At 43.9% G+C, this 27,628-nt stretch overlaps 4 protein-coding genes across 5 annotated transcripts in view; 2 read left to right on the top strand and 2 right to left on the bottom strand.

Moving 5' to 3' along the window:
* The window catches only part of LOC135370026 (protein hobbit-like), a 32,794-nt gene extending 16,439 nt beyond the window's left edge, over nucleotides 1-16,355 (top strand). The window contains exons 26-47 of the mRNA XM_064603693.1: nucleotides 7-220; nucleotides 594-766; nucleotides 829-927; nucleotides 1,389-1,655; nucleotides 1,803-1,899; nucleotides 2,335-2,431; nucleotides 3,085-3,231; nucleotides 3,292-3,539; nucleotides 5,836-5,978; nucleotides 6,830-7,130; nucleotides 7,637-7,835; nucleotides 8,185-8,331; nucleotides 9,269-9,565; nucleotides 9,681-9,934; nucleotides 10,820-10,937; nucleotides 11,150-11,382; nucleotides 11,905-12,001; nucleotides 13,233-13,437; nucleotides 13,493-13,605; nucleotides 13,860-14,072; nucleotides 14,510-14,617; nucleotides 14,728-16,355. Of these exons, the coding sequence (XP_064459763.1) occupies nucleotides 7-220; nucleotides 594-766; nucleotides 829-927; nucleotides 1,389-1,655; nucleotides 1,803-1,899; nucleotides 2,335-2,431; nucleotides 3,085-3,231; nucleotides 3,292-3,539; nucleotides 5,836-5,978; nucleotides 6,830-7,130; nucleotides 7,637-7,835; nucleotides 8,185-8,331; nucleotides 9,269-9,565; nucleotides 9,681-9,934; nucleotides 10,820-10,937; nucleotides 11,150-11,382; nucleotides 11,905-12,001; nucleotides 13,233-13,437; nucleotides 13,493-13,605; nucleotides 13,860-14,072; nucleotides 14,510-14,617; nucleotides 14,728-14,769 (3,812 nt within the window). The 3' untranslated portion in view covers nucleotides 14,770-16,355. The remainder of the gene's footprint in view (nucleotides 1-6; nucleotides 221-593; nucleotides 767-828; nucleotides 928-1,388; nucleotides 1,656-1,802; nucleotides 1,900-2,334; nucleotides 2,432-3,084; nucleotides 3,232-3,291; nucleotides 3,540-5,835; nucleotides 5,979-6,829; nucleotides 7,131-7,636; nucleotides 7,836-8,184; nucleotides 8,332-9,268; nucleotides 9,566-9,680; nucleotides 9,935-10,819; nucleotides 10,938-11,149; nucleotides 11,383-11,904; nucleotides 12,002-13,232; nucleotides 13,438-13,492; nucleotides 13,606-13,859; nucleotides 14,073-14,509; nucleotides 14,618-14,727) is intronic.
* LOC135370027 (large ribosomal subunit protein mL50-like) lies at nucleotides 15,577-18,188 on the bottom strand. Its single transcript, XM_064603695.1, has 4 exons — nucleotides 18,088-18,188; nucleotides 17,785-17,912; nucleotides 17,322-17,466; nucleotides 15,577-17,180 (listed from the first exon to the last, which is right to left on the bottom strand). The coding sequence occupies exons 1-4, from the start codon at nucleotides 18,142-18,144 to the stop codon at nucleotides 16,863-16,865; spliced, it is 648 nt and encodes a 215-aa protein (XP_064459765.1). The 5' UTR covers nucleotides 18,145-18,188; the 3' UTR covers nucleotides 15,577-16,862.
* Nucleotides 18,189-18,238: 50 nt separating this feature from the next.
* On the top strand, nucleotides 18,239-25,676 carry LOC135370030 (tubulin delta chain-like). Its single transcript, XM_064603699.1, has 6 exons — nucleotides 18,239-18,525; nucleotides 18,586-18,652; nucleotides 18,935-19,231; nucleotides 19,864-20,110; nucleotides 22,593-22,757; nucleotides 23,495-25,676. Exons 1-6 carry the CDS (start codon nucleotides 18,386-18,388, stop codon nucleotides 23,869-23,871), a joined length of 1,293 nt encoding a protein of 430 aa, XP_064459769.1. The 5' UTR covers nucleotides 18,239-18,385; the 3' UTR covers nucleotides 23,872-25,676.
* LOC135370029 (matrix metalloproteinase-2-like) overlaps nucleotides 24,483-27,628 on the bottom strand; it is a 65,502-nt gene continuing 62,356 nt past the window's right edge. For both annotated transcript variants that reach the window (XM_064603697.1, XM_064603698.1), the window contains exon 8: nucleotides 24,483-27,584. In XM_064603697.1, the coding sequence (XP_064459767.1) occupies nucleotides 27,361-27,584 (224 nt within the window). In that variant the 3' untranslated portion in view covers nucleotides 24,483-27,360. The remainder of the gene's footprint in view (nucleotides 27,585-27,628) is intronic.

A 27,628-nucleotide genomic window follows, 5' to 3' on the forward strand; every position in this document is an offset into this window, starting at 1 on the left:
CAACAGGCTTAGCAAAAGTGAGTGAAGTGTATGCAAGTCTGACAAAGAAGAACGCCGACATCTACATCTTGAGGTCACGTCAGCTTTACTCTGCTGCTGATATGCGAACCCATCTTGTCGTGTGGACTTTTGAGCAGCTGGACATCCTAGCCCTGGCTGACCCATCATACCATGGCACCGACAAGGTTGTCAAGGTTATTCAACAACTAGATCCTGAAAGGTGACTCGTTATTTTTAAAATCATGGGAGTACAGTTTGGGATCCCCCACGATATCATACGTAATTGTAGCACCCACTACTTTTGTTCCATTCCGATTGACGCTACTTGAATAACTCCACCGATGATTTGGTTTGGCAATGCACCTTCAATGAAGCAGTGCAGGCCACTCTACATTGCAAGCTAGTACCCCTGTAAGCCATTGACACACCAAGGAACGGGGCAAGGGCTAGAAGACCAATAGTGTTTTGCGGTACACTGTAACAGGATGTCATTGTCTTTGCTATGTGGATTGATGAAGTCCCTTGCTCTCAATAGGAGAAGCGTCTCAGAAATTTGGTATTTTGTTCCATCGCGGAATTGTTCATCCTTCTAGCCCCTATCCCGAGGAAGGCGTAGAATTTTCTACCCTCTGGTGTCGTACGTTAAACGGCAGCCTAAAAACAATGACGTGTCAGCTGCGAGATTTTCCCCTACTGCTTGTTGACTGGCGGGACTTGAACTGGTGGGGCATTTTGGCTGGAGCCGAGCAAGAGGCCTCCCCGAGAGGTACAGTGTCCCTGTTTGTGTGTTTTTCAAAAGGGACTGTTTCATAAATTGTTTTATTTCAGCGATAAGATCCTCGGTAGTGGAAGTGAGCAAGCCTTGGAGCAACACAACCATTTATCGCAGCATGCCATCACTCAAGTACTACCATGATCTCACGTGGGGTACGTTATAAATAGGCTAGCATATCTCCATCATATGTTCCTACAAGTTTGGGTCCTGCAAAGAGACCTTTGGATCGTAGAAGAGAACAGCTCGTATCAGCGAGGAAGATTAAACGAAGAAAAGCTGAGAATAAAAAATAGGCTCAAATGTTCAAGTTACGGGCGGGACAGTATACTGTCCCGCCTGTAACTAAGAGTGCCAAACATTACGACAGGTATACGCTTGTTAGGTTTGTAACCCATAGAGAAACTGGGAAAGACATGGCTGTGATTCAATTGAATATCTCAGAGAAATGGTCCACATTGTCCATGGATGTGTGCACCATATCTTTGTGTGTCAGCAAGTCATTGAATGCTGTCAAACAGCGTCGTGCCCGCCCACACTTGTATGCAGCTGAGACGCGAGAAATGGACCCAATTTTTGAAAAGAGAAAAAAACATAAATCCATGTTGCATCGCAGATATGGGCAGCCTGAGACTTACATACGGAGCGTGCTGGGAGCCTGTCGTCGCCCAGGTTAACTTGGCCATGGAAAGCATCAGTCGCCCGTCTGCTGACAAGAGCCCTCCTCTCGCCTGGTGGGACAAAGTGCGACTCATCCTTCACGGACGACTCACGGTGTCCGCTCGTCAGATATCTATGGTTCAGCACGTCTCGCTCAACCCATACAATGACACGGAACTGTTTCAAGTCTCCTGGTCCAACGCTATCATTGAATGGACGAATGGTGATGGGATTTGGATTGTGTCATCTATTGTGGCAAAACATTGACTACTATATAAGAAGTGAACGGGTTATGGGGACTACGACAACTATATAAAAAAAGTGGATTTTTAATGTTTGTGTTCTTTCCTTTTTCTTTTTTTGTACGCAGGCAAAATAGTGATGAAGGTGAACCTCGATGCTTATGTGCATACAGCCTCTCGGTACAATGAGAGTTGCCTGCTTCACGTTCCAGACCTTAAAATTGCGTAAGTGATCCAATTTTGATAACTTCTTAATCAACCACGGACGATGTGAAACCAACTTTTTGGCATGTTGGTAAGACAGTGTGGCTGTGCATGAGAGCGAAAAAAAGAAAAAAGAGAGAGAGAGAGAAACATTTGTTTTGTGCGTTCTTGCGTTTGTCACCCTCATTCTCACCTCATATCTCGATGATGCTAGCCTATGCGATGTGCTTTTAGAATCATAATATGCTAGAGTCCGACAGTTCTCGCAACCTCCCGCACTTGAACCTGTGGGAGAATTTTTCTTAGGACTACATTCTCCAGGCAGTCCAGAAAAGTTTTAACAATTAGAAGACCTTTTGAAAATACGCGGTTAGTTTTTTGTGTCGGAGCTGCTAATAACATTTGAGCTCGAAGTAAGTGCAGTTAAAAAGCATCTGTTGTCAACATTTCTCCTAGTGTGAAGCTCGACTGGGCCTGTATAGGAAACCCGTTTGACCATCACAGTGTGATGCCCTGTGCTCCTGACAAGATTCCAGAGTATTCCAGTAATCAGGTACTCTTTACAATATTAGTGTGCAACAGGTTACGGAAAAGTCTCGCTGACATCTCATTCATAAAACGTTTAGAGCTTTTGGACTGTGTGGCTTCTCTCCGCATTTACACCACATCGCAATTTAAATGACGAATTCCCTCCGTCATTTTTTTGCATCGATCATTTCTGTTGGGCATGAGATTCTTGTGTCTCCTATGCAGCTTATACATGGTGACATGGTTGGATCAAATGATTCAAATATAACATTAAAGACATCACGGTAAAGTCACTCTTATTTGCTAAAAACAAAATCCACTCGCGCCATTCGTACTTAAAATCTGCATTTGAAGGCAGGCATTGCAACATCCTCATCCGAAAATTGACGAAGCCACGCCAAGTGGCCAAGCAGTGGCAAATGCTGTATGCATCGCGCGTGGCATCTACTTACGTATGAATACAACACCAGCATGCAAATGGCTATGAAACCTTGCAGCTGTTGTCCCATTAAAGCAGTAATTCCATTTAAGATGTTTCCATTTAGTGCGATTCCATCGTCGACAGTCGTGAAATGTTCACTCGTGGAAAGTTACACAGGGGCTGTCCACTGTTACTTTGGATCTGAATGGCGAAAATAGGATGGTTATCAAGTGGCAGTGTCTTATTGATTATTATAGGAGCATGACAGCTACCGAGCCTTTCGGTCCCAGAACTTAAATGTATCTTTATCCCTGGAAACTAAACCGGTGGCCCTGGAAACAGCAGACAGCATTCCCACACTTCTTCTCTACAGTTCCACGCTGAAATGGATTGAAAACCTCAAGGTGATACCTCTTCCGTGTATTCTTATTTTTTGCTCCTAAACTGCCGTTTCGCGTGAACAGGCAATTTTGGGCGGCCTCCCAAGACTGACTCGGAGAGGCCCCCTGTTTGGCAACACAAAGCCACGGAAGACTCAGCTCACTCGACACTTGCGTAGCATACAATTGGCAGTATCTCTTCACAAGTTTCAAGTATGCTTCTGGACGTCTCTAGCACGGCAGCACGGATTTGAACTATTAGGTGGCCGTCTGCAACTCAGCTCTGAGCACACTCTTGGGTTGGAACACATTCATGATGGCCTCGCCCACAGGTAACAAACTGGCGTGTTTCTGCAATGCCCAATGGAGAATGCTAACGTGTCTCTATCAGCGTGAACGTGCGGACAAAAAATGTGCCACGCGCCATCGGCATTTGTGTGTTTTCTCGTTTTTAGCCGCGTGTTTACACTCCACAACCGCTAACCAGCAGTGGTGGGCAAAGTACCGGGAAAAGTACTTCGAGTAAAGTATTAAGTACTCGCAAAAATATGTATACTTTAAATATGGTAAAAAATCCTGCTGGTGCTAAATACTTCCAAGTAAAGTATAAAATAGCGAGGAATGTACTTAAAGTATTTATTAAGTATCCTCAAATACAAGATGCTGTTTTCATGCCACACCTTTTAGCTCTTTACAGACACAAATATGTGTGTACATACATTCAAATGCAACCTTTCAGACAAACGACATGACACACGTGTATGCTCTACACATGAGCAAACAATGCAGAAGAGCATGTTGAGACGTGCCAACTTATTGGCTCTGATAGGATTGCAAACTGACTAAAATACGCTGAGGCGCGGTGCTGAACACTGCGGTGGCGGGCTAGATGCGGTGCCAGCTGTCGTGCAGCGAGCTAGCGAGGCTAGCGCAGCAAAATTTACTTGAAGTGAAGTATATAAAGTATTATTCGGCAGGATTGCTCGAAGTAAGGTGAAGGTACTTTAACTACTGCCCATCACTGCTATCCAAACATTGTTTCGCGATCACTCTTTGCCTAATAACTGTTCGAGCGGACGCCCCTTCGGACATTTTTGGATCACAAAGCTCGTACTACAATGTGTTTCTCTAATAACCGGAGAATAGTACACTTGAGACACTAGGGCTGAAACACACTGTTTGTAGAACAAAATAAAAGGGCACAAGCGAGCTGGTGTATATTAGAGAGTGGTAACATTTCCTTGAGTCTAAGAGAAATGTTCCCATCCATGTCGTTTTCTTCAGAGTCAAGGAAATGTTACCACTCTATACTGTTTGTGCCACCATCATATGTATTGCTCTATTTAAAGCCATCCCCCAAGTGAAGCACGTAGTTGAAATGGTTAAACCTCATTCTCATCAAATCTCATTTATGCCAAATTTTGTTCCCTTCTTCATTTCTTCCTGCCTGCACATGTTTGTCTAATACTACTCCATATGCTCATGAAATTTCTTTCTAACGACACTAACTGTCTCCTTGTCTTTTCTTTATCGCCGTGTCTTCCTCATCCATTTTCCCTTTCTCCTTCTCTTCTCCTCATAATTATCAGCTTTGCCTCTTTCCTTGGAGTCAATTCCCACGCAGTTCCAAGACCAAGGTACGGTTTTGCAATAACTACAGATTTCTCTTTTTACCTCCTAAAATACTGGGTGTGGGATAAAGCTATGTGCCTCCTTAGTACATTGAAGCAATTGGATTATGCCTCACCTGATTCAAACTTTGCATAATAGTGGTGCATTCGTTGCAGTGACATTACCTTCTTTTCTTTTCTTTTCATTCTTCCTACACTCTAAGCATGTGATAAGCAAATGCGAGTCAAACAATGCTGTCGTCTGCTTCGTGGTGAAACCAAAAGTGATTCAGCTGATGGTTTTGTAACCTAGTCAGAGTGTTCTCATTCCGACATAGAGAAGACAACGCTGCCGACGGCGTTGCTTGGCAGTACAGAAAGATGCAAAATGTATGGTTTAGATTGTTTGTCAGTTTTATTCTCATGCTGCTGTAACTGTTCTACAGAAAATGTAATTGAACTGCGGGAAAACATACTGTTGGTGAGCAGAGTTTGGGTCAAGTGAGACATCAATCAGTATTTTTGCAATACCGTCAAGATGTGACTCTGTACATGTTGAAGCTTTGTGTAACACCTTGTTGAAAGTGTTAGTATTATTGCCATTGCTGTTATTATTGCGTAGTATTATTGCCGTTGTTAGTATTAATGCCGTCAGCCACAAGCTGACAGGTCACTCTGGAAATCTGAGTGACAGCTAATTGCACAAGTGTCATCCGGTCATCCTTGTATCTCTAATGTATCTATGTATCTAAAATGTTTCACTCAAGTTTTGCTACTTTGCTACTTTTACTCTAAGTCAATTTGAATGCAATGAATGTAATTGGATTTTGATTATCATTTTTCTTGAACTGGATGTCTGATTGGCAACAAGTTTGAGATGAGTGGTTTGACATATTGGGTGTTCTAGTAAAGATGTTAGATGCTGTACCTTTAATGTAACATCAGCAGCTACGTTCTGTGTTCTTGTCTGCTGATGCATTCTTTTTCTACACACGCTTATTGTCGGATAACATTTCAGGCCACGAGCCATTTGGTCAGTCGCTTACATGAACTGTGAATTGGGGGACAGTGAAGTGTGGCTGTACAACGTCAATGCAAAACATCTCTCGGAAGAGACAGGCACCGAAGACACAGGGGAGGAAGAGACCCCTGAACAAGATGGTTAGTAACCAACGCCTATGGGCATTTTCGACGTAACGTGATTCGAGAGGACATAGAACCGCAAATGGATGAAGAACATGGTACTAATAGAAAGATGCGAGCGAGCTGATACAATTGTCACGAAGGTAGCGTATCCTTGAATCTGCCTTTTGTCATCCTATTCTTCTGCAGACTCAAGGATATGCTATCTTTGTCGCGTGAAATTTACTTTTATGCTCCTAATGAATGGCACTCGCTGCACTTTGGTTAGAGACTAACATACGCATTAATACCTATACCTAGAGCAGTGCTACCAGTCTTGGTGAATGAGTTTGTCTGTTTAGTCCGGAGGCTGTGGGTTTCGTTGACGACAGTGGTGTAGCCAGAAGGGGGGATTGTACCTTCGGTAGTGCATGTGGGAGAGTGTAACCAAAGGCAAAACTCTCTCCCCCATGTAAAGTTCCCGTAGAACCCTTACTGAAATATTTTTCTGGCTACGATACTGCTTGAGGATGTCAGCAACGTGGTGGTATGATACAAGTTGGTTAGACACGCTGTCCTCCACGAAGGACGTGAAATACATTGCTATGTGCCGAGATTTTAGCTCACCTTAAAGAACCCTCGGGGAAGCAAAATTAATCCACGAACTGACAACCACAACATCACTCTGTTGTATTGTTGGAAGTGTGTGACTTCTTTCTTTCCCGAGAAGAATACCCTTTGTGCATCCAAGGGAAAGATTTTATGCTATCATTATTAAAAAGGAAAATGTGGAAGCAACAATATAAAATTGGCACCTTTTGTCACATCGAAAGGTGGGCGTTGTTGTTGTTTTGGCCGAACCAATCTCGCGTCTGTCCTTCTGTTTGCAGTCGCCCACGAATCTGAGAGCTCTCCCCAGCGGAGGTATTTCCTGAGTGTGTCTCGCGTTTCCTACGGGAGGGAGACAAAGGTGCGTGCTTCAGACAGCCAAGAGGAAGAAGACACGCCAACGCATCTACTGGCCGTGCACGGCCTCCGTGGGGCGTGGACCAAGCACAACCGAGACGTTGCTTTTGGCCTCTTTGACAGCTATGTTGGTGCAAAGCTGCTGAGGAGAAACCTTTCCACAGATGCACTCAGAGGATTCTGGGTGGACTCCCAACAGCAGCCGCCCACTGAAGCCAGGCCTAGGTACGAGGCAAATGTTCCCACACAATTCTCATTACACATTCTTGTACGATGCAGAGTCAAAAGTTTGTTGCAGTCACGGAGAACATCTCATCTAACATAAATATTTTCGTGAAAGTTACGGATAATGCGGGGTATACTACCGTCTCAGTATGGCCGGAAGGTCTGCCTGTTACCAGTCACGAATGATGCTGTTGTACCAGTAGCACGTAGCATCTAAATGAAAACTCCTTTCATGGACTCTGTGCATTGCACTTGCTTCCACAAGTTCTGTGTGTCATTATCACTTTTTGCGGTAGAAGCCTTACACAATGCAAGGACCCTTCTTAGAAGTAAAAGGATACAAATATGTACACCCGATGATTCCATACGTCGTATGCTTCGTGCAAGCGCAAGATGGTTATCCTAATAGTCCTTGAATCCTTACAAAGCCTCCAACTTGAAATGAAAAGTTATCTCGAAAACAAAGAGTTACTGTTCCGTTAATTCCCGACTTTCGTAACATGCAGCCCAAGGTTGACGAGGAGACGTGCATCCCCTGCAGTCTCCATGCTGGAACAGTTGGTGTCTGAAGGAGCTGGACCACGTACCGTGTACACTGAGGATGTGGAGGCTCCCAGTGCTGCCGAACAGCTTCACGGAATGACCGCCTGCCAAGCCAATGACGCGCTGCATAAGAATTGGCTCATTGAGCTCGTTAACAGCCAGGTGCGCGAGTTTATTATGGTTTATGGTGACTGTGCTTTGGTGGCGCTTCATCGGCGCCTTCTAGACTAAAGAAAAGACTAGAGTATTTGCTTTCTTCGGCGGCTCCACTTGTTACTTACGACTAGTTCACAAACTGTTCTACCGAGTTCTATTGCCTGCTACAATCTGCCATGTTTGCCACTGAGTATATGCATATTTTGTGCTCCGACATTATCCTCAAATTTTGGTTTGAAATTGTAAGTCGTACGATACACCGAGTGTCGTTTTTTAGAAACAGCATCAGCTATATCTGACACATGGCGGAATGACTAGAGTTAAGGACTTAATAACCTAGAAGTGGCAATTTCAGGTGATGCTACGAGGCTGCGAAACATCGGGTTATGTGATAGTGAGTGCAGCAAAGGCTCAGATTCTACAGCGGGTGCATAGTCCGGTGTGGAAAGAAAATACGTTGGTCTCCAAGACTACTTGGGTTGGATCCCTGGAGTGTATGCAGGTATTTTTTTTTCTCTCCCTCTCTCTCTGCATCTAGGAAACATGCATCGGTGGATAACACATCCCTTTGGAACAGCTTCTCCTCGAGTCTCTTATACCGAGACTATTATAGTACCGTCCTCTAGGGGTTTCATAGGGTTGCTGACAAGTAACGAGGGCGAGTCCTCGTTGAAAAGAAAAAAAACTTACCCGCACATATTATTTTATTTCTAGCGCATCAAAGGTTCCCAGAGGGGCATTACATGAAGGAGTGTTTACAGTATGCACTGTGACACGATAAGTAGGAAAGATAAATACTACCGGTAAATAACCTTTGAGGAAACAGTAAGCAGATTAATGTGATGAAGTGAACACTGAACATGCAATTGTCACAACTGTCTAAGGTACACCTCTGAAAATGAGATGTCACATCGCGTAAGTGGCACAAAAATAATGAAGATACAAAAGGATAGTATCAGCAACGTAAAAAGCTAAAATTTATGGCACTAGACTAGCGTACTAATGGTGGTATACATGTATCTCTGTACACGAGTAGCATCCTACCATTTATGCTGCGCTGTAACACTGTTGCTTCGGTTTTCAGTCTTACAGAAGCATTTTTTCCGTTTTTCTGCGTGTGTGTACTGTGCCCACCATATCCATGAGTTGTGGACAGATCACTGTTGTTCCGAAATCAACGAGTCGTGCTTACTCGACACGAAATAATAATAGTGCTCGAAAATTGTAAGACGGAGGGGTATCGTAACAGAATTTATGCTGCCACGAAGGTAACCCAACCTGCATACAGATGAAGCTTAGCAAGCTTTTCCGAATTTATTGGAAGAGAATTGAACTAAAATGGCAATTTTTTATACAACCTAATTAAGCTAGTGTATCGTTTCACACCTAAGCAGCCCTTCTCATTGATCACAACCGTTGATCTCACACGTGACTCGCAGTATTATGCGACCGTGGACGCCGGCAAGCCAGGTTTGTGGGACTCTGACGGCGTCATGTGGCTCACGTTGGACAACATTGAGGAGAGAGGCTGCATGGTGATCAGTGATCCGCCAGACCTGGTGGGAAGTGGCCAAAGCGTCGGTGGGGTCGTCAGTAGCACGGTGGGAGGGGCCCCGGACCCTGGGGAGGCACCCTTGCAGCTGCAGCGCATCATTTCGCGCTGTGGTTGCCAGTTCTTCTACGCTTCTTATGGAGAGGACGTTGATCCGGATAGCCTGGAAGAAGTGCCCCCTCTTGTGAGTCTGCTTGCAACATGCTCTTTAGTTCCACGTAAGGGTAGAATAAGACGAGACGTAGCAGATTGGGAGAGTGTTAGTTTCACATGAAACAACATGCAATGGCTTGATCCAGGTAGAAGAGGAAGAGCCCTGGGAGCAAGAAACAGCTGTAGATGCATTTACTTTGATGCACCACGACCTGGAAGTGTGCACAAATCCACTTCAATATGCCATGATCCTAGATCTATTGAACAACCTATTGCTCTACGTGGAACCACATCGTAGAGAAGCTCTTGCCAGATTGCAGCGGATGAGATTTCAACTGCAGCTTCTGTCCTCGGGCGAGGATCAGCGGGTCCCAATTTTACAGTTGCAGAATCAAGTCAGGTAGGCCACAAATCCCACAATTAGAATCTAGTACTGACATTGATGGTTGTAGTTGACATTTGATTTCTATCACTGGCACAGTGTCCAGTCTGTGGACTATATCGTAGTTGTCAAACTTTTAACACCAGCAGCATGGCCAAGTGGGCAACAGTGTCCGCTCTTTGGTGGTAGCCATTGTCGTGCTAGAGAATGGGTTGGAATCCTACCACCAGCTATGGTGTCTCAGGTTTTCCCCGGATTTTTCTGCAGACTTTCCAGAAAAATGTTGGCACAGTTCCGCCTGAAGTTGGCCCAGAATGCGCGCTAACCTCCCTGTTCTCCACTCCTTCCCACTGTCCTCTCTCCATCTGTCCACGCCTGTACACTGCTGTTAGCCACAGTGGCTTCGCGACGTTAACGCAGAATCAAAAACAGAAACCTTCGACAACTTTCAAGGATTTGCAACGAACCCCGGGACGGGCCACTGTTGACCTGGCTCATGCGTGTATTTCTAACAAGCGAGAGTTCCGGCAGTATGATGGCGGTGGAGGTGAGGGGCTGCCCGCAGAGAAGTCTGCAGAATGCAGTTTGAGAACCTATGGACTGTAGAGTGGGCTATGTTGTAGTACAGCATTTGCCCTAATTTCCTCGCTACGTATCAGTTTCGAGGTACTTTACGTGCCTCGAAAAATACTGCAAAGTAGAACGAGCAAATAGACTACATCGCAGTAGTTCTCGCACTTGTGTACAATAAATAAAATGACAGAGCTCAGTGTAATGACGGGATAAGTTTGCTTGCTGTACATACCATTCTTTTTTTGGTGTATGTAATAACGTGTTGGCAGTATGTGTTCATTTTAATCGATAAACAAGGAAGAGCAACTTTTAACCTGCTTCTTTCTGTAGGGACTTGTTGTCAATGCAACGGCATCTTGAACGAGAAGCCTATAAGGTGCAAAGAAGCCTGCATGATAACCCTGATGATGAAGATCTCAGCGGTGATTTAATACACCTGGAAAAGGAGGTAATTTTTCAGCTTTTCAATCGAGAGAACCGATCTTCATAATGTACCGTGCAAGGCCTGGAATTGTGCTGATTGGATCAGCATGAACGAGCAATTTTCGACCACTTTTCAATTCATACATGGCTAGAAGCCACTAAAAATGTCCGAGACACGTTTATTTTCAGGATCGCAACCTAAGCTTTTACTTATTGTAAGCACATTGTCTCGCATAGATCCAGACTTGTAAAGAGCAGTTAAACGCTACAAGCGAGGAGCTGGCTATGATGATCAACTGCTACAGAGAGACCCAAGTTGCTGCTCTCAAGAAATGTCAGCGAGCCGCAGATCGTGACCACAAGGTGTCCGTCATCCGAAGGGCTGAAGTGTGTTTCAAGCATGCTCGCTGGAGACTCACCGATGTCGACGGCCAATTGGGCATCGCAGACCTCGTTCTCAGCAATTTCTTGTACGCACCTTGTTTCAAATAGTAGGAATCCGGTGGCAACAGATCTGCCCATGGCACCCTAGCTTTAGTAGCCAAGATCTATTATGGTGAACACTGGGGGAGAGAATCTCCTTCCATACAATTCCTCCCAGCTTTTCTGGCCCTTCTCCTATGATGTTTAAGCTTGGGATGGGTAAAGGTTGGTGATGTTTTGTCACGTACTCGTTATCATTATGTTTACGCAACTGCAGCAGCGCAACACGTGTTCACTTTACAGCCCTTGCATAACGAAAGGACACCGAACTCTCGTCTACCAAGCTGGCATTCTCGCATTTGCTCCCAGTGGGTTAGCTCAGGCCAGTAACGTAGCCAGAAAAATATTTTGGGAAAGGATTCCACCCTGGTATGATTTGGGGGGCCCCACTCTGGCTACGTCACTGCCTCGGGCTGTGTCATGAGACACCTTTCTTGTCTACCTATCTATTATTCCCGTTAACAGTTACCTACTCAGCAACCTCTCTGTTCTTAATTGTTCCTTTCCAGATACTCGCGTGTGACAAACTCAAACGATTCTATTGAGCATCTCTTGGAGCTGGGTTACATTAAGGTCACCAACTTGTTACCCAACCAAGCCTACAAGGTAATTCTTATTGTTTGTAAAGGTAGAACAGTAGCTTCATACAACGGGGAATTCTGCCCACAGAATATAGATTGCCAAACAAAACCCTTTCATGAACCTAAGTAAAATTTGGTCATGAGGGGGCCACTGCATTCGGTTAAATTACTGCGAGATGAAATTAAAGAAATGGCGCGAAGGCGGTGCAGCTTGATCTCGCTTCATTCGCAAATACAGTCCGCAATAATCTGTTCCTGTCTGGTTTTGAGCCACACGTCCCAAAGTGGACATCCATGTTGCTTCGCAAGCGCTTTAGCTGTTTACGTTCTTTTCAGTCACGATTTTTGCTCCCCATTATCTTATCTTTTCTCTTTGTATCACAGTCCCCAACCCAGGTTTCTCTCGCAGTGCCTAGTGGGCATGCACGTCTGCTTAGGTCAAGTTATCCAATGTTAACTGCTGCCACCACCGAAAGCGATCACATGATTCAAAGTCTACTACGTGTCACACATGGCGATCCTTTTTTTGGGGGGGTAACGCTGGGCTCACAGACACGAGTTGACCCAGAGCCTCTCCCTGAGAGTGTGGGATACTCCGAAGAAATGCGGCAGATTTTTTAAAAAAAGGAAAGTAATTTCTCGCACTTTGATGGTTGAAATATATGGAGTTTTTTATGTTCCGAACCTGGCAGGCAATTATTATTTGCTTTGACTTTGCACCGAACTAAAAAATATGTGACACTAAGTGCTGGCATAGATTTTGTTCATCAATTTTATCTGTTTATGATTCTTCAAGTCCTTTCACTATTACTAGGATATTTCCAGTTGTGAATTGCAAAGTGTGGAGACTTTTGTGTGTCACAGTTCAAGAGGTGGAAGGGTATTTTCTATGTAAAAGAGAGAAGGAAAAAAAGTCAGTTGGGGTCGCTTGAAACCTCGCTAAATTTGTAAAACACACTCATAGAAACAATCCCGTAAAATAATTTTCACGAACAGCACCTTATTACTGCGCAATTCTATTTACAAAAATGTTCCGTTTGACAAAAACGATGCCGTGTTATAAAAGAAAAGGTCCATGTATCCGAGCAACTTGCACATTGCAAGAGAATTGCTCACATACTTGCACATTGCACCAGCTCGCAATGTTACGATCAAACGGAATTGAAAATATTTTGATAGGGAGAAAAAGGTGTAAGCAGCTTAAATCAGTGGATGAACACCAGATTCTACGAAGGATTTATTTTCCAACGTTTCAGGAAGTGCTCCATCCGACAGAGTTGCAGCCCAACGTGCCATGGGATCGCCAGCGTGCCCTACGCATCTTCTGTCGAGTGCGTGCCCCCGTGGGTGGAATTTCTGTCAAGGAACACCTCGAGCTGAACCTGGTTCCCCTGACCATTGGCCTCACTCATGCCTTCACCACTCGCATGATTCGTTTCTTCTTCCCTGGCCGGGATACTGGTACGGCCACATGCCATGGAGATGTTTTGGAGCACTTGAACCTGTTCTGTTACAGAGAAAACGGAAGAACAGCCAGAAGAAGAGCCAAAACAGGTGGAACGACACACGAAGAAAACAAAAAGATCTGCCACTTTGTCTAGCAATCGTGACGACATTGAGAAAATGAAGGTAAGGTTTTGCTCTGCACCAGTGGGTCTTCTTCACTGCTTCTGCTATTTTGAGAATCACTGGCGCGAAACTTTGGCATAATTTCGTAGCCAGCTTCAAAGATTTGTGCTTGATAAGTAGCCACCACTTACAGTTATGCTGTATATACAAATACTGGATATACGTAGTCAACTTACTTACTGGATGCACCTACCAAGTGCTATGCATTGGCGGTCATCTGCATGTTGCCCACTGAGCGCCGATTCATGCTGCAGGAACGGGCAGAGAAAAACCAGACGTTCCTGTACATCAAGATCCCGGAGGTTCCCCTGCGTGTTAGTTACAAGGGCGAGAAAGAAAAGAATTTTGAGGACCTGCAGGATTTTGCCCTCGTACTTCCAACCATTGAGCTGCATAATCGCACGTGTACTTGGCTCGATTTGTTGATGCTCATCAAGACTGATGTGCGCAAGGTTCTCATCCCACAGGTAACCTAGAGCATTTCGATGTCCACCTCTTTTGTGCGTGTTCACGGTTGTCCGTCCTGCTACTGGGCAACCAGTAACTCTGCAATTTTTGGCCAGTGTGGCTCGAGCAGCATGTACGTACTGCGTATAATTAGACGCCCTTGTTTTTCAGGTTTGATCTTTTTTCAAAATCGAGGGGTAAAAATGGTTTTCCATTTCAGGAGCCGTAAAATAGGGTAAAATGGTGCGAAAGAACATATTTTTGGGTGGAAGTTTGTCGCTGAGGTTTATTAAAGGGTAAAAACTGTCTCGCAAATTATGGCGCGCGAAGAAATTACGCGCAATAATCTGGAGTGTGCATCAACCCCTTTAAAGTTGTCATGTGTTGTGTAACATGAACATGTACTTGTAAATTTTGTGAGTTGCGATGCTCATGTACAGCCTCTTGGCAAATATAGGCTATAAAGCAGAAACTTCAAATCAAGAGCAATCAGGCCTCTGTTGAGGACAGTGCACAGCCTCAAGAGGAAGACAAGGCCAGGCTCCTACTTGGAGCAAAGTTGCTGGTAAGTCACGCATCAGGCACTGCTTTACTGCAGTTCTGTGCAAGTATTGTCTTATCATGCTCGTAATTTGTAATGATAAAATAATTTAATGTCTACATTTTTTCTCTTAGGGAGGACCCGAAAAGACTGCAAAAAAGGGATTCTTCAAATAAGGGAATTCAAAAGGGTAACGATAAAGTTTAGCTTTTTAAAAGTTCTAGTTCAAGGTAGACCCTTATTAGTCTTCTAGTTTATTAGCGCACAGTGATCTTTACTTGCACGCTGAAATAGGACACCTTTTTACTCGCAAATGTATTTTTTAAAGATGCACAGAAGATTGCAAATCACACCGAGAATGTTGAAGAGCTTATATGGCCTTTGCACACCTTAAAGTGCGTGCCAATTTTTGGTGCAAAAAAAAAAATTATGGGTGCCGTATGTATATTAGGACTGGGAGATACAGAGATAAGATAACCTGATCTTATCTTATTTTTTAGTAAAACTACTAAAGAAATGCCAAGAGACTAGCACTCAGTGTGCGCTCAAGAAAGATTGACTTACCCTGTAAGTGACACATAATTGGCATTTTGTCATTAATGTTTAATTTTAAATATTTGCATTTATCTTGTAACCTGTTCACACAGCGGGTTTACGGTCTGGGGCAGAACCAGAGGTGTTCTGAAGGTACTCACTCACATTATCCCGTAACGAGACTGACTTTTATGAAGGGGCCTGATAATTTCAGTCTCTCTGTCTTTTGACAAATATCTTTCTTTCTGGGCCCACATTCCACCCGCTCCCTCCAAAAGAGCATATTTGGCATGGAAGTCCGTGCTCCACAGATCAATGGACTAGTCTGGATCTGCTCCTCCGTGCCTATTTTTCTATTGAAGGGAACAATCCTGTATTTACTCAGTTATAAGCCAACTCAAGCATAACCATAGCCTAATACATCATGTTGTCAAAAATGGCCTATACTCTTGTAAATATGCAGTGCTCTTTTTATTGTGACTAACAGAGCCAATGGCATTGTTCAAAATAGTTTAAGTGCTGGATATGCTACAAGTTGTTCTCGTGAATGTAGCATAAATAAGCTGTGAATAGCACTACTCTATGTTTAGCATATTTCTAGACTCTCGCAATAGTCTTGTCTGCATAATTTGCTCCGTTAGTTTCTGCATGCTCTGTACAATTTATAATTACTCGTTATAGGCAATATATGTGCTAGATTTAATAGAATTTTCACATAGGCTGTATAGTATTACATTTAAAATTATTATTATTGTCCAAGTGCTGACGGCCCAAAGTTGAATATTTTTTGGGTGTGTCGTTGAATGTGACTTTTTGTACCTTTACGTAAAATAAAAGATACGTATTCTCGCAAATTTAATTTTCGATATGTCTTCTATTTTCCCGCACCTTCGGGCCACCTAAAACAGGCACTCAAAATACGGCTATAACTGATAAAACTCGCGGAATGAAAAATCACAGACCTACGGACGACACACCTATTGTATACTAGTTCACTTTAATTATGCCTGCAGCTGCTTGTTGCTCCAGCTAATTGCTGCTGATATATGCAACTAATGTGCCACAGAAAGCACTGGAAGCAAGTGTGCATTGGTGTTCGAGAGACAACTGCTATATAATTAGAGCCAGAAGAATTCGGGAAATATATTTTTCTAAATTCGGGGGGTAAAAATCGGGTAAATAAACATGCGCTCAAAATTCCTGCAGATTCGGGCAATAAAACTTCCAGTATGCTAAATTCGTGGAGAAATCAGGCTCAGTTACCCAAACTAACTGTACTGGTTTGGTACAAGCCATGATGTAACTGCATCTGCTGCCAAACATATTAGTGTGCATTCTTACAGACATCTCAGTGAGGACAATGTGGTGGGTAAAAGTGAGGTTTCACCTTCAATTTGGGTTGCAAATTCAGGAAAGAATCGGGTCAAACCCGAAAGCTTCAGTCTCTATATGTAATATGCGTGTGTTCTGTAACAATGACCAAAACATTAGAGACTGGATTATCGAAAATCGGCAATCGGCAGCCCGAGTAAAAGCTGCAATACGCCACGGGTCAAGAAGCATAAATCTTGCACTTGGTTTTTCTTCACACGTTAATAATGTTTCAGTGTTAGAGATAAGCTGTACTATAAAGTGACAGATTTGGTGACATGAAGTGACATTTACTATAAATTGAACTCGTCCAACAAAACATGTGCACGTTCTACTTTGATAGGCTTGACCTACAAATATCTATCTATACAAATGGCCACTTGGGATTGGCTGTAAATCCACGAAATTTCTTCTTCGCCTTCAGTCCTGTAACAATAGTGGAGCTTCCAGGGAATGCAGACACTCCATTGAAGAAAGTGTCCGTCTCTGGGTGGAAACGGACAGGTTCCGCAACTGCATGAAGATTGGGAGGGACGCGAGCTCTATGTACAAGCTGGTCATAAGGACTGGTTCCCTGTACTGGTGTCGTCAGGTAGTCCAGCAAGTCCGCAACAGAGGTGATGTTCATCAGGCAGGAATTTGGGATGTCGTGTTTGAATTCTTTGATGCAGCGTGTTAGAAGCTAGAGGGAAGGAGAAATGGTGGGATACCGCTTCAAAATAATGTCACCGTTGTATCTACCGTTGTATCTACTGTTTGGTTATCTGAATGCATTGCTTAGTTTTTATGATTACTGTGTAGCTATTATCAAAGATGCACATACTTTGTACTTGACTAAGGGTTCAGAAAGAGCCGCAGTCTTCCACGAGCTTGCATCCAGATTTCCACCCAACGCATCTTTGCAAATTTCCTGCAGACGTGGTTCAACGTCCTGCGGAGGTTCGTACGATTTTGTCGGTCTGCAGAACCTAATGGAAAAAAGTAATGTTCTTTTGTTCACCGGAAGCTGTATGGACGCGTTCTAGCCGGCATCATGGTTCTTGAAAGTGGCTGCACCTAGGTACTCTTCTGGGTTGCCACAACGATGTGTGGAGTGGCTTTTTGGGACTGTCCCACATGTATACATGGCACTAAAACAAACTGCTGTTCTTGTCTTTCAAAATTCAAAGCGTTCGAGTCGGAAAATAAGCATTTTGGACCGTGTTAAAACATCGATCTACTGTGTGCAGACCCACTGTGTGCTTAGGTGAAGCCACATTACCGTGGGGTGAATGTGAACAAAATACCCTCTTGCAGCTAAAGATGCCAATGCCTGTTGAGCAGCCACTTTGAGTGGAAGGCCATCTTCGTCTTTCCTCTTGAACGGTTTCTGCTTTTTTATCATATCATATCTCATGTGACGCGACGAGGACACCTGTGAAGAACCAGACAATTGAGTGGAAGCACTGACCACAGCACAATTTTGAAAGTTCTGCCTGAGTTCTGCAAATACCTGACATCTATATATTTATTATGCTCTGACAAAGTCGATCACGAGGATTTTAGGATCACACACACAAAAAAAAACGTTATCATTTGAGTACACTCACAGCAGGACTCGATATTTTAGCGAGAACCGCCGATCGGGATCGCCAGAACAGCGACATGCTGGTCGTCGGTGTCTGGTTTTCGACGAACTTCCGCCCTTCGGCTGTGACTAGAGTCACGTGACTTCCGCCGTTTCTTTTTTTTTTTTTTTTTTACCGCTGCGTGAGTGAGTGATGAGTGAATCCCGCGTGAAATGAAATCACAATGGCGGACACTTTGAAGGCGGCAAATTTTGCGTTCCACATTTCGGTTTACGTAGAGGAATACTTGAAACGATATCGTGATTAGAAAGGGCATACAATGAGTATTGTGACTTTGCAGATTGGTCAGTGTGGAAATCAATTGGGGTTCGATTTCTTCAGAACAATAGCGCAGGATATCGATATAGGAAGCAAAGATGGGCATCTCAAGAAAAAATACTGCGAGATGTCGCTCGAAAGGTAGTAGGCGACGTCTTAACTCCTCTCTTTGTAACGCCTTTTATTTTTTCTTTCTTCAAGGTTTTTTGGAAGGACGGCTGAAGAAGACTTAGTCGCACGGGCTGTCCTTGTTGACACGGAATCCAAGGTTCGTCACAAATATTGGGGCATGGGTAGGTCTGTGTGTCTAGGTGTCTGTGCTGTTCATAGTGCCACCCATGCAACTGAAGAGGAACAACTGCCATAAGAACAGTGCGAGTAATACTGACTGGAAACAATTTTACATTAATCCGCCTGCCATCACCTACTGACGCCCCCGCACACAATTCTTTTTTTCACGCCTTATTCCCTAACCCCCAACTCACCTGCCAGGTACTAAGTGCTTGTCCGAGGCCTGCCTCACTCACCTTAGATTAATGATCGATTGCAGGTCGTCTCCAAGGTCTTGGATGACGCGTGCCAAAGTAATGCTTGGCATTACGATCATGGTGCGTCCTACACACGGAAACAAGGTGCTGGAAATAACTGGGCCTCTGGTTACTTTGGCCATGCGCAACAGGGGCTCGAGGAAATACTGAATACAGTTCGTAAACAGGTAGAAGCTTGTGATTGGCTGAGTGGGTTCTTGCCTGTACTGTCACTCAGCGGTGGAACAGGAAGTGGCCTCGGAACAAAAATCACGGAGGCACTCAAGGATAATTATCCACAGACTCCTCTCATCAATGTGGTGAGTTCGTGGCACGTTGTGACTTGAAATATTTGTGTGTAACAGATCTTGTACCCACGTTTTGCATTTATATCACTAATACGGTACTGCAACCTATTATTATTATTACCTAGTAGTACCTGTATGCTCTCTCTTGCAGTACTACTACTGCATCTAACAAAAAGTAATAACAGCGCAGAGGGAGTACATAGACACAAACCAGATAGGACAAGCACTAGGATACCAACTAACCCGGTTTTACACCGTTTTCGTACTACTAGATACCACACATTCATATTTTATGCAATTTGTGACACGAGCTCTTCATCGAATCATTTATTACAACAGCAACATCATGTTTGATATACCCTTCAGAGACCTGTACAAAAAATGTGTATGCATATATGAATATATCAATAATCGTTTGCACTGTATATTACTACCATCTCGTCTTAACACCTGTATATCCTGGCACACAAAAGCGCTCGTAAGTATCTCTGATGCCTTAGTCCTGAAGGATATTAGTGTTGGCCTCCCCCGAACACTCATTTAAATAATTTGTACTGTCTGTATCTGCATTATTTTATACCTATATACTACGTATGGCATTTCCTTGAAATGGGAGGTATTAAGCTACATTAAACGTTTTTCAGGTGGTGTGGCCCTTCACCAGTGGTGAGGTGGCCGTGCAGACATACAACACTCTCCTATCGCTGTCCCACTTGCAATGTGCCTCGGATGCGCTTCTGGTGATCAGCAACGACGACCTCTACCACATTGTGAACAAGCGGTGGTCACTCCGAAATGCTTCCCTGGCTCAGTTGAATGCTGTCGGGGCTCACCAGATGGCAGCCTTGTTCCAACCTAGCCGAAGTGAAAATGGGACAGTAGCACAATTTGGTAGGTGGCGGGAAAACTTATTCTTTTAGCGACGCAAAATAATCGTTGACGTTACTCATGAGTAGGGTCCGGGAGTTAATGCAAAATGCGTATTTTTACAACAGGTTCTGACGGATATCCTAACGTTTCTCCGCACATTACCAATCACAACTACATAAATCTACACTGTTTCGTGTGTCATATAATTGCATATTGTTTCCTGGTCATCGTATAATATGACTGTTGCATATTCAGTCATATTTTGGCACCATTTGAATCATTTTTTAAAAACAGTTGTCATTCTCTTTGTGTTGCCACTGCTCGTGTTATTTCGAAAGGCAGGTCATCTGCCCAAAACGAGTGTTCCAGCTACACATCTAAGCTACTATGCTGGTTTTAGGCTGATTCGTGCTACGCAGTCAGTGGGATGGATTACCACCACTAGCTCCCAGAACCAACTTCTCAAAATAGAACGCGTGACCAGTAGTCAGCGAGTTCAAGATGTGCTTGATAAGACAAAGTATTGCAGTCCGAGTGCCGTACCCAAAGGCAATGAACAACACAACGATAAGCTGTCTGTGCATGATATAGATTAGCTAGGTAGCTAGCTAATTCGCGGGGGAAATCATGGAGGAAGGAAACACAAGGAGCGGCCCCTCCGACAGTTTTCTATCGGGACGAGCGTAGCCAGCCTCGCATTGCATTTTGGAATGCTCCTGTCTACTACGTGACCGCTCACGTGACCCTCCAGACAGCATGGCTCCAGCAAAGCAGACGACGCAAGCTGAAGTTGTGTCACAGTTCAGATGGCAGTATTACGTTGAACGCGTGCTGGTACTTCATTTCTGTGTGTTCGAATGTTTACTGTTCTATTAGAAGCCCAGTCACAGTGTGCAGAAACAGTGCAGTGTGCAAAAGGAGTACGCGGGACCGGAAACATCACGTGTGGCAACGGTTACTTCCAACGTATGTACTTTTCTTGACTAAGTGGTAAACAATGCCGTTCCATTAATCAGATTTGTACAACAACAGAAGATATGAAATGAATCTGTGGCAGAGTTTGAGGTCCCAAATGAACAATTCAAGATGACTCGAACACACACGGGCGACTAAAGCAAGTTACTGTGTTCCCGTGACAGAGCTGCTTTCAGTTCAACGAGAGCCGCAGCCGGGACAGGAACACATTACCATACGTCGTTTCTACGACGGCGCTCACATTTTCACGATAAATTACTTTCAAAAAGCAAAATCATACGGAGAGCAGCGCGAGAAACGAAGCCTCGCAAAACCTAAATTTTAGAGGGGATCACGTGGTGGACAGGAAGCATTGGCGATTTTGACTCAAGTGACCACTATAGGGTGGCTACGCTAGTCTGGAGAGAAGAGCCGCTCCTTGTGTTTCCTTCCTCCATGGCGGGAATGACATCTAGCGGCATAGCGCACATTTTCACAGCACATGGCTTTCTTAATAGACCTTTTTACAAAAGCGAGCACCACCTGTGGCACGCAAGAGCTCATGGGAACATATAGCGCCTTAGAGCGTTACGAGATGGCCAGAGGTGGAGCTAGAAGAACGACGACGACACTCCCGGTCTGTGCAGCAGTAGCATCAGCCAGGGTAAACCAGCAGACGACGAAGCAGTGTCGCTCAAAGTTCCCATGCTGCTTGGTGGCACGCGCATCTTTATGAAATCGTCTATTTTCAAAAGAGGAAATTTTTAATCATCCCACGTAAAAATGCAGATGTGTGTGTGCACTTTTGAAAATCTGAGTATGGCTATGGTGGCATATTGCATTGACCATGCAGGAATACCTATATGCATTGACCATCTAGGAATACCTGGGTCTGCACGTGTGAACGTTGGTTCCAACTGCCAATAAGGAATGTGAAGTTTCATCTGTAGAGGGTTTTATTTTTAGATTAATTACGCATTTAAACGGTTCCGAGGCACACAAGAGTATCTGGAGCAACATTCCTGGCATCGTAATATTTCTGCATATCTCGCGCATGTTTATGCGTTTAGGGCCGCATATTTTGGAAGATTCTTCGCATAAAGTTCCGGACCCTACTCATGAGTATAATTTTGCAATTAACTAATCGCGCGATATGTTGTTTGAGAGATCATTATTCATGTAGGTAGGATACTTAATTTCGCTGCACTACCGTATCTACATTTTTTTTTTTCTAGGTAGAATTCTCAACTGATGTGGTGGAGTAATCTTATTCGCTGAACACCCACTGAACAAACCTTGTAAAGCGTCGGTTGATACTACCGCAGCGTGTGTTTTTGTTGTTCGTGTCGAAAGAAGTGTGAATTGTGGCAGTTACACTAATCGTGCCTCTGCGTGTCCTAAATTTGCCCGGCTGGATGAGCTTATTGCGTCACTTTGAGGAGGGTGTATTAGGCAGAGCTATTTTCAGTGCCAGATATGCCTCATTCTCATCATATGTAATTGATCAAAAAAGATTTAAAAGAATGCTCTGTCACCTTTGTTTCTGCAGGCGATGTTTCGGGCCATTTGACGTGTCACCCTCAGCTGAAACTTGTAACGATGCGTCACGTGCCTCAAGAGCCTCGCGAAGCAGTGCCTTTCAGTAGCCACAAGTGGCCGGGTCTGGTGTCATCTTTACGGCGGATGCTGCTCTACCAGAGCATTTCAGACGAAGGTGAGGCTCTTTTCTTCTTCTTCTTCTTTTTTTTTTTTTTTTTTTCTCGCCGTACATAACGTCCGCTAAACCCCGGTAATTTTCTGGGACCAACTGCAAGTAAGCCCCTCGTATGCCATATGGTGTGTGAGGCTGGAAAGGAATGCTGACCAAAGACTTCCCAAAATCATTTTTCTCGCGCGCAAATGTACGAAATGTGTAATAGTCATTACCGTACATTCCGCGCAACAAAAATCTCAAAATTGAACTTAGAACTTACGTTATTGCCTTTATGGACAATACATCGATTTGCCGATATGAGCAAAATTTATTATATAACGTAGCCTTAAAGTGTTCACTGCCATGGCCTGGCAGCCTCCCCCTCCCATTGTTGCCCGTTCACCTTTTTAGTTCTCTGCTACATCACAGTGGGGCACTTGTTTGTCAAAGGCTACGCGTGTTACTTATTTGTCTCGTGCAATATGATGGCGATGCTTCCTACTGTCTGGTCCAAGTATAATAATGGTAGACTTCCCGAATGGTATGTATCGTATTATATTGAATGGGAGTGCTGTCACTGTCCAGTTAGCTGAACAACCTTGTGTGTGTCCCCGCTTTCTGTTCCCAAGAGTGTGAATTCACTTAGAGAAGAGTACTAGGAACTTGGTGACTGGGCAAAGGTGGCCCATAGCTGGCTCGCAATGTTGACGTGAGAAAGAGAGAACATGAACGCCTCTTTTACGTGTGCATTCTGGCAGGTATGAACACTGTTGCCCCACACTGTGCCAATGTGTCGAGCCTGCTCGTTGCCCGCGGAGATCACCTGGCGACGCTGGATGTCCAACCCCTATTTTCGGTTCCTCGGTCATCCTTTGTGCCAGTGGAACAATCTTTGTCCACTTGGACAAGTTCCCATAGGTTTCTTGGTTTGTGCAAGAGTGCCCTATTGGCAAACAATGGCCAGGGTTGCCTACACTTCCTGGAAGCCGCAGTGGATCATGCTTGGCGGCGCTTCACAGAGAGGGCTTACCTGCACCACTACGCCACACACGGCTTGGAAGAGGAACATTTTGCCGAGAGTTTTGTTCAGCTGGAGCAAACGGTGGAGGCATACAAACAGCTGAGGAGTTTGTGATTTATTTATTCTCATATTCGCCTTTGAAAGTGACCGGGTAACAAGGTTGATGGGGAGTACCACCAATAACTACGACTGTTTACAACATAGTGTCTCCAGCCACAGCTCTGTGGAAGAAGCAGAAATGATATATGTATTTATTTATTTCGCAATACCAAAAGGTCTTACGGTATGTATTTCTTTCATATGGCTTTGTTAACATATTGTTAACGCACAATGCTGGCGAAAGAAATAGTATGAGGATTGAGCATAAAAGGATTATACGAGTGAGCTGACGTAGGCAACGTATCTCTGAGTTTGTGGTGAAGAACACAAACTCAGGGGCCCATGTCAAGTGTGAAGAAATTTGAACGAAGGGCATTGGTGAATGTGGCTGTTGTGGTACATATGTGTAAGTCCTACATAGCTAAGTCTGCTTCAAAATATTCGCTCCACTATTTTAAGAGTCACGACATCTTGCATTAATTACTTGTAACAACATACGTAGGTATTCACTAAGATCCATGAACCCCTGATGTGCACATGACTGTGCAGGAGTCATGTTTGGAAGGTAGTTTTTCCCCTTTCTCTGACTAAAGTCATCATTGCGCACACACGGAAACGAGCCTAGATTCAAAGTTGCGATATTGTTTATTTTGAAGTAAAATAATTCAAATACAAGCTCTCATACGAGAGAACAATCTCCCAAGGAAAGCCTTTAGTGCGCGAGGGCATCACACATTTCCAGTTTCATAAATAAAGCCATTTCCTCGGAAAACACTCGAGCACAAAACTGTTCAAAACTTACTTTGTTCGCTACGTAATAAATAATTAAAAAACGAATATAAAATTATGTAGCAGTGACAAGTTGCAAAGCTCATTATGGCGAGCAAAAAACTTGCTTTTTTGCACGTGCATTACATGTGTGCGGTAAAAGGACTCGTAGCAAAGTACATTTCACGATGCATGTATAATGGGTACAAGGCATATGTAATACATACATGATTCCCACTGGTCCTTGAAACCCTTGATTTTGCATCCTTTTCTTATTGTTGCGAAGCATCACAAAGCATTGCGAATTGCGCGGAATCACAACTACAATTTGGAAACCACAGGAATTAGCACTGATTGCAATGATGGCAATCGGTAGTGGTTCCTTTCTATCCTATGATCTTAAACATCGAGGAGTCAAGTTTTGTGAACAGCCCCTTTTTTATGCTGTCGTCTGATACCTGTAGCTTTGAAATATTTTTGCGAAATATTGAAGACCTGGTCCTAAGCCATGTTTCACACGACGGGCAAAATGAGACCTGAGCCTTGAAAGGTCCTCGAGTTTTTGTTCCAAAATTGGGGGGAGCCATGTATATAATCTGTGGAAGGCATGATCAGTTCACTGGCAAACAGACATAACTATACAAATGTCAGTAAAATGTTGCCAAAAATGATACATACAAAAGATAGCTCATATTGATAAGGCAGCTTGTTTCATGTTCATTCATGCTCACATGTTGAATTAGGAAAGACAACAGTCCTACGTGCAAGTGTGGATACTGAGCAGTCACATTTTTTATATTGAGAAGGTATATTGATCCCCATAACATTGAAATGCAAATTAGAATTTTGGATAGGTGTTTTCTTTCTCTCTGACCAGATGCTTCTCTTTGGTGCTTCTCTTACTGCATCTGCAATGCAGCTGCAGTTGAGTTAATATACCATATGTATGAAGTAATCCTATTTATATTACGGAGGCAATGCTTCTGCGTTCCACAAAGGCTGACTAGGTCGGTGTAGAAAAGTGCGCAATAAATACCTAGAATACTGTTACAGGAAGTATTTACAGTAGTATTTACAAAGTGAAAGAGTCTATAACAATGTATTGCGTACGATGCTGGCAGGAGAGGACTGACCTTGTTGCCAGGCTGTGTTGCATGTGCTTGCACGTAAAATGCTAACAGTTGCGTGCTAAAACATAACGAAGCAATATTGAACGTACTTGGAAATATGACTACATTTGCGCAATTTCTACACACACGAGGCTGTATTTTTTAGACATGTCCAAAATGGTAGTACTGCATCATAACTAGAGCCCCTAGCTTTCTGCAAAGTGGGACTAGCAAATCCGCAGGACTCTGCGAGTAAACGAAACAAGCAAGAGAAGAAAAGGTGCTCCCAAGATCACATGCTGACTCGTTCAGTGCGCAAAGAAAACTAGACACAATTCTCTCAATCTCTTTCCGGGCATTGCTGTCATTAAATTTCCTTTGGTCGTGGCATTATCAGTGGTGTCGGTTTTTGAAGTTGCGGCTGATCGGGTTTAACCCACGAAAATGTTGTAGATCAATTGAAATCCTTACATTATCCTGTAAGATATTGAACATTTTGCAAAACGACAGACGATTCTGAGGGAGACAGCAGGTTCCGCTAGACATGGCCAATTTCGCTGGATCGCGGAAAGCTAGGGGCTCTAACCATAACAAGGTGTGAGGAACGCTATGTGTGGTGACTGCGTTCACATTTCTGCTTCACGACGTTTCACCTTTTGAAGATATGACTACCCTACCATGCATCAGTGTGTGTTATGAAGCCCCGTGTAGCCAAATGGCCCATGGTATTAGAATGTCTCGTAACGACCACACGCTAAGAATCAGTTACAATGGGCTTCAAAACACAGTTTTGTGTCGCTCATACAGGATATCAAGTACTTCTGGCGCCATGTTATGGTATTGCACATTGTTAGCTCTATCGCTAGTGTGACCTTTTGCATTGACGTACTACTAGGGCGCACATAGGAGCAGCGTGGCACTGAGTTATACGTGCCAGTGGAGGAGTTACTTTGCAAATGACTATAGGTAAAGAAAAACAGTCAATGTTGCAGGCATCACGTTAGATAATTTTCAACATTCTAAAATGCACATTTGACATCAGGCTAGCTGAGTTATTGTTACACGAAGCTACACACGTTCAAGTACGCCAGTCACTCCGCAGAAGTGGAAAGACTCGCACCGATGGCACTTTTTAATGCCTTTGCCTTCTTGTTCCGCAAAGGTTATTACAAAAATAAATACGACAAAGTTTATCATTGAACACGGGCAGAGCAGCGTTACATTTTTTCACGCGGCATGGTATCTCATTCTAGGGGCGTGTGGAAAACTGACAGGCTCATTGTCATCTTTAAGTATGACTGTGGAAAGTTGAGCCAAGCTGTATCCTATCCTCTACGTTTCCACGTTGTACATACTTAGTGCTTAGCTACACCAATAATTTCCTCCTCTGTTTTACGGACGGGTGTAAAGAATGGCTCCAAACTGCCCTTACCTACATCACAGTAAATGCCTGAAGCACATTTGATCCTGCACTGTGCAGTCAGGCAATCAAATCCTAATAAACATAGGCAGCATACTTTGACACATCCCATAGAAATGAGAGCTTCGATTGGAGGCATTGTAGACTAGCCTAGATCTTGTCTGAATGTCCTCAAAGCTCCTCCTCTCTGTAGTCCGTGTGATGGTATCACCACCTCCTCATCATGAAGACAAAAGTTGCCGTGGAAACAAGCACGCTGAGCGGTAGACTGAGCCACTGCATGCCACCACTGCGGTGTCCATCGGCGTAAGAACGCCTCACAAGCGGACAGTTGAACCATACTTGACCTATGTCATTGGTCTGATTGTATACGGACATTAAGCGGTCGTTGAACCTCCAGAAATTCCTGCCTTTGAAAAAGTAGGTCTGGCCTGGAAAAATGAGTTGATCTGTCGTTAATCTCCGTTTTAAGGCA

The sequence above is a fragment of the Ornithodoros turicata genome, chromosome 10 (assembly GCF_037126465.1).
Source record: "Ornithodoros turicata isolate Travis chromosome 10, ASM3712646v1, whole genome shotgun sequence".
NCBI lineage: Eukaryota > Metazoa > Arthropoda > Arachnida > Ixodida > Argasidae > Ornithodoros > Ornithodoros turicata.

Excerpts from the sequence above, each read along its gene's own strand:
- LOC135370027 (XM_064603695.1), bottom strand. The coding sequence starts at position 18,144 with ATGTCGCTGTTCTGGCGATCCCGATCGGCGGTTCTCGCTAAAATATCG. Across the intron at positions 17,467-17,784 it reads GCATCTTTAGCTGCAAGAGG|GTTCTGCAGACCGACAAAAT; the intron begins GTATTTTGTTCA and ends TTTTTCCATTAG. Across the intron at positions 17,181-17,321 it reads AACCCTTAGTCAAGTACAAA|CTTCTAACACGCTGCATCAA; the intron begins GTATGTGCATCT and ends CCTTCCCTCTAG.
- LOC135370030 (XM_064603699.1), top strand. The coding sequence starts at position 18,386 with ATGAGTATTGTGACTTTGCAGATTGGTCAGTGTGGAAATCAATTGGGG. Across the intron at positions 18,653-18,934 it reads TTGTTGACACGGAATCCAAG|GTCGTCTCCAAGGTCTTGGA; the intron begins GTTCGTCACAAA and ends GATCGATTGCAG. Across the intron at positions 20,111-22,592 it reads TGGGACAGTAGCACAATTTG|GCGATGTTTCGGGCCATTTG; the intron begins GTAGGTGGCGGG and ends TTGTTTCTGCAG.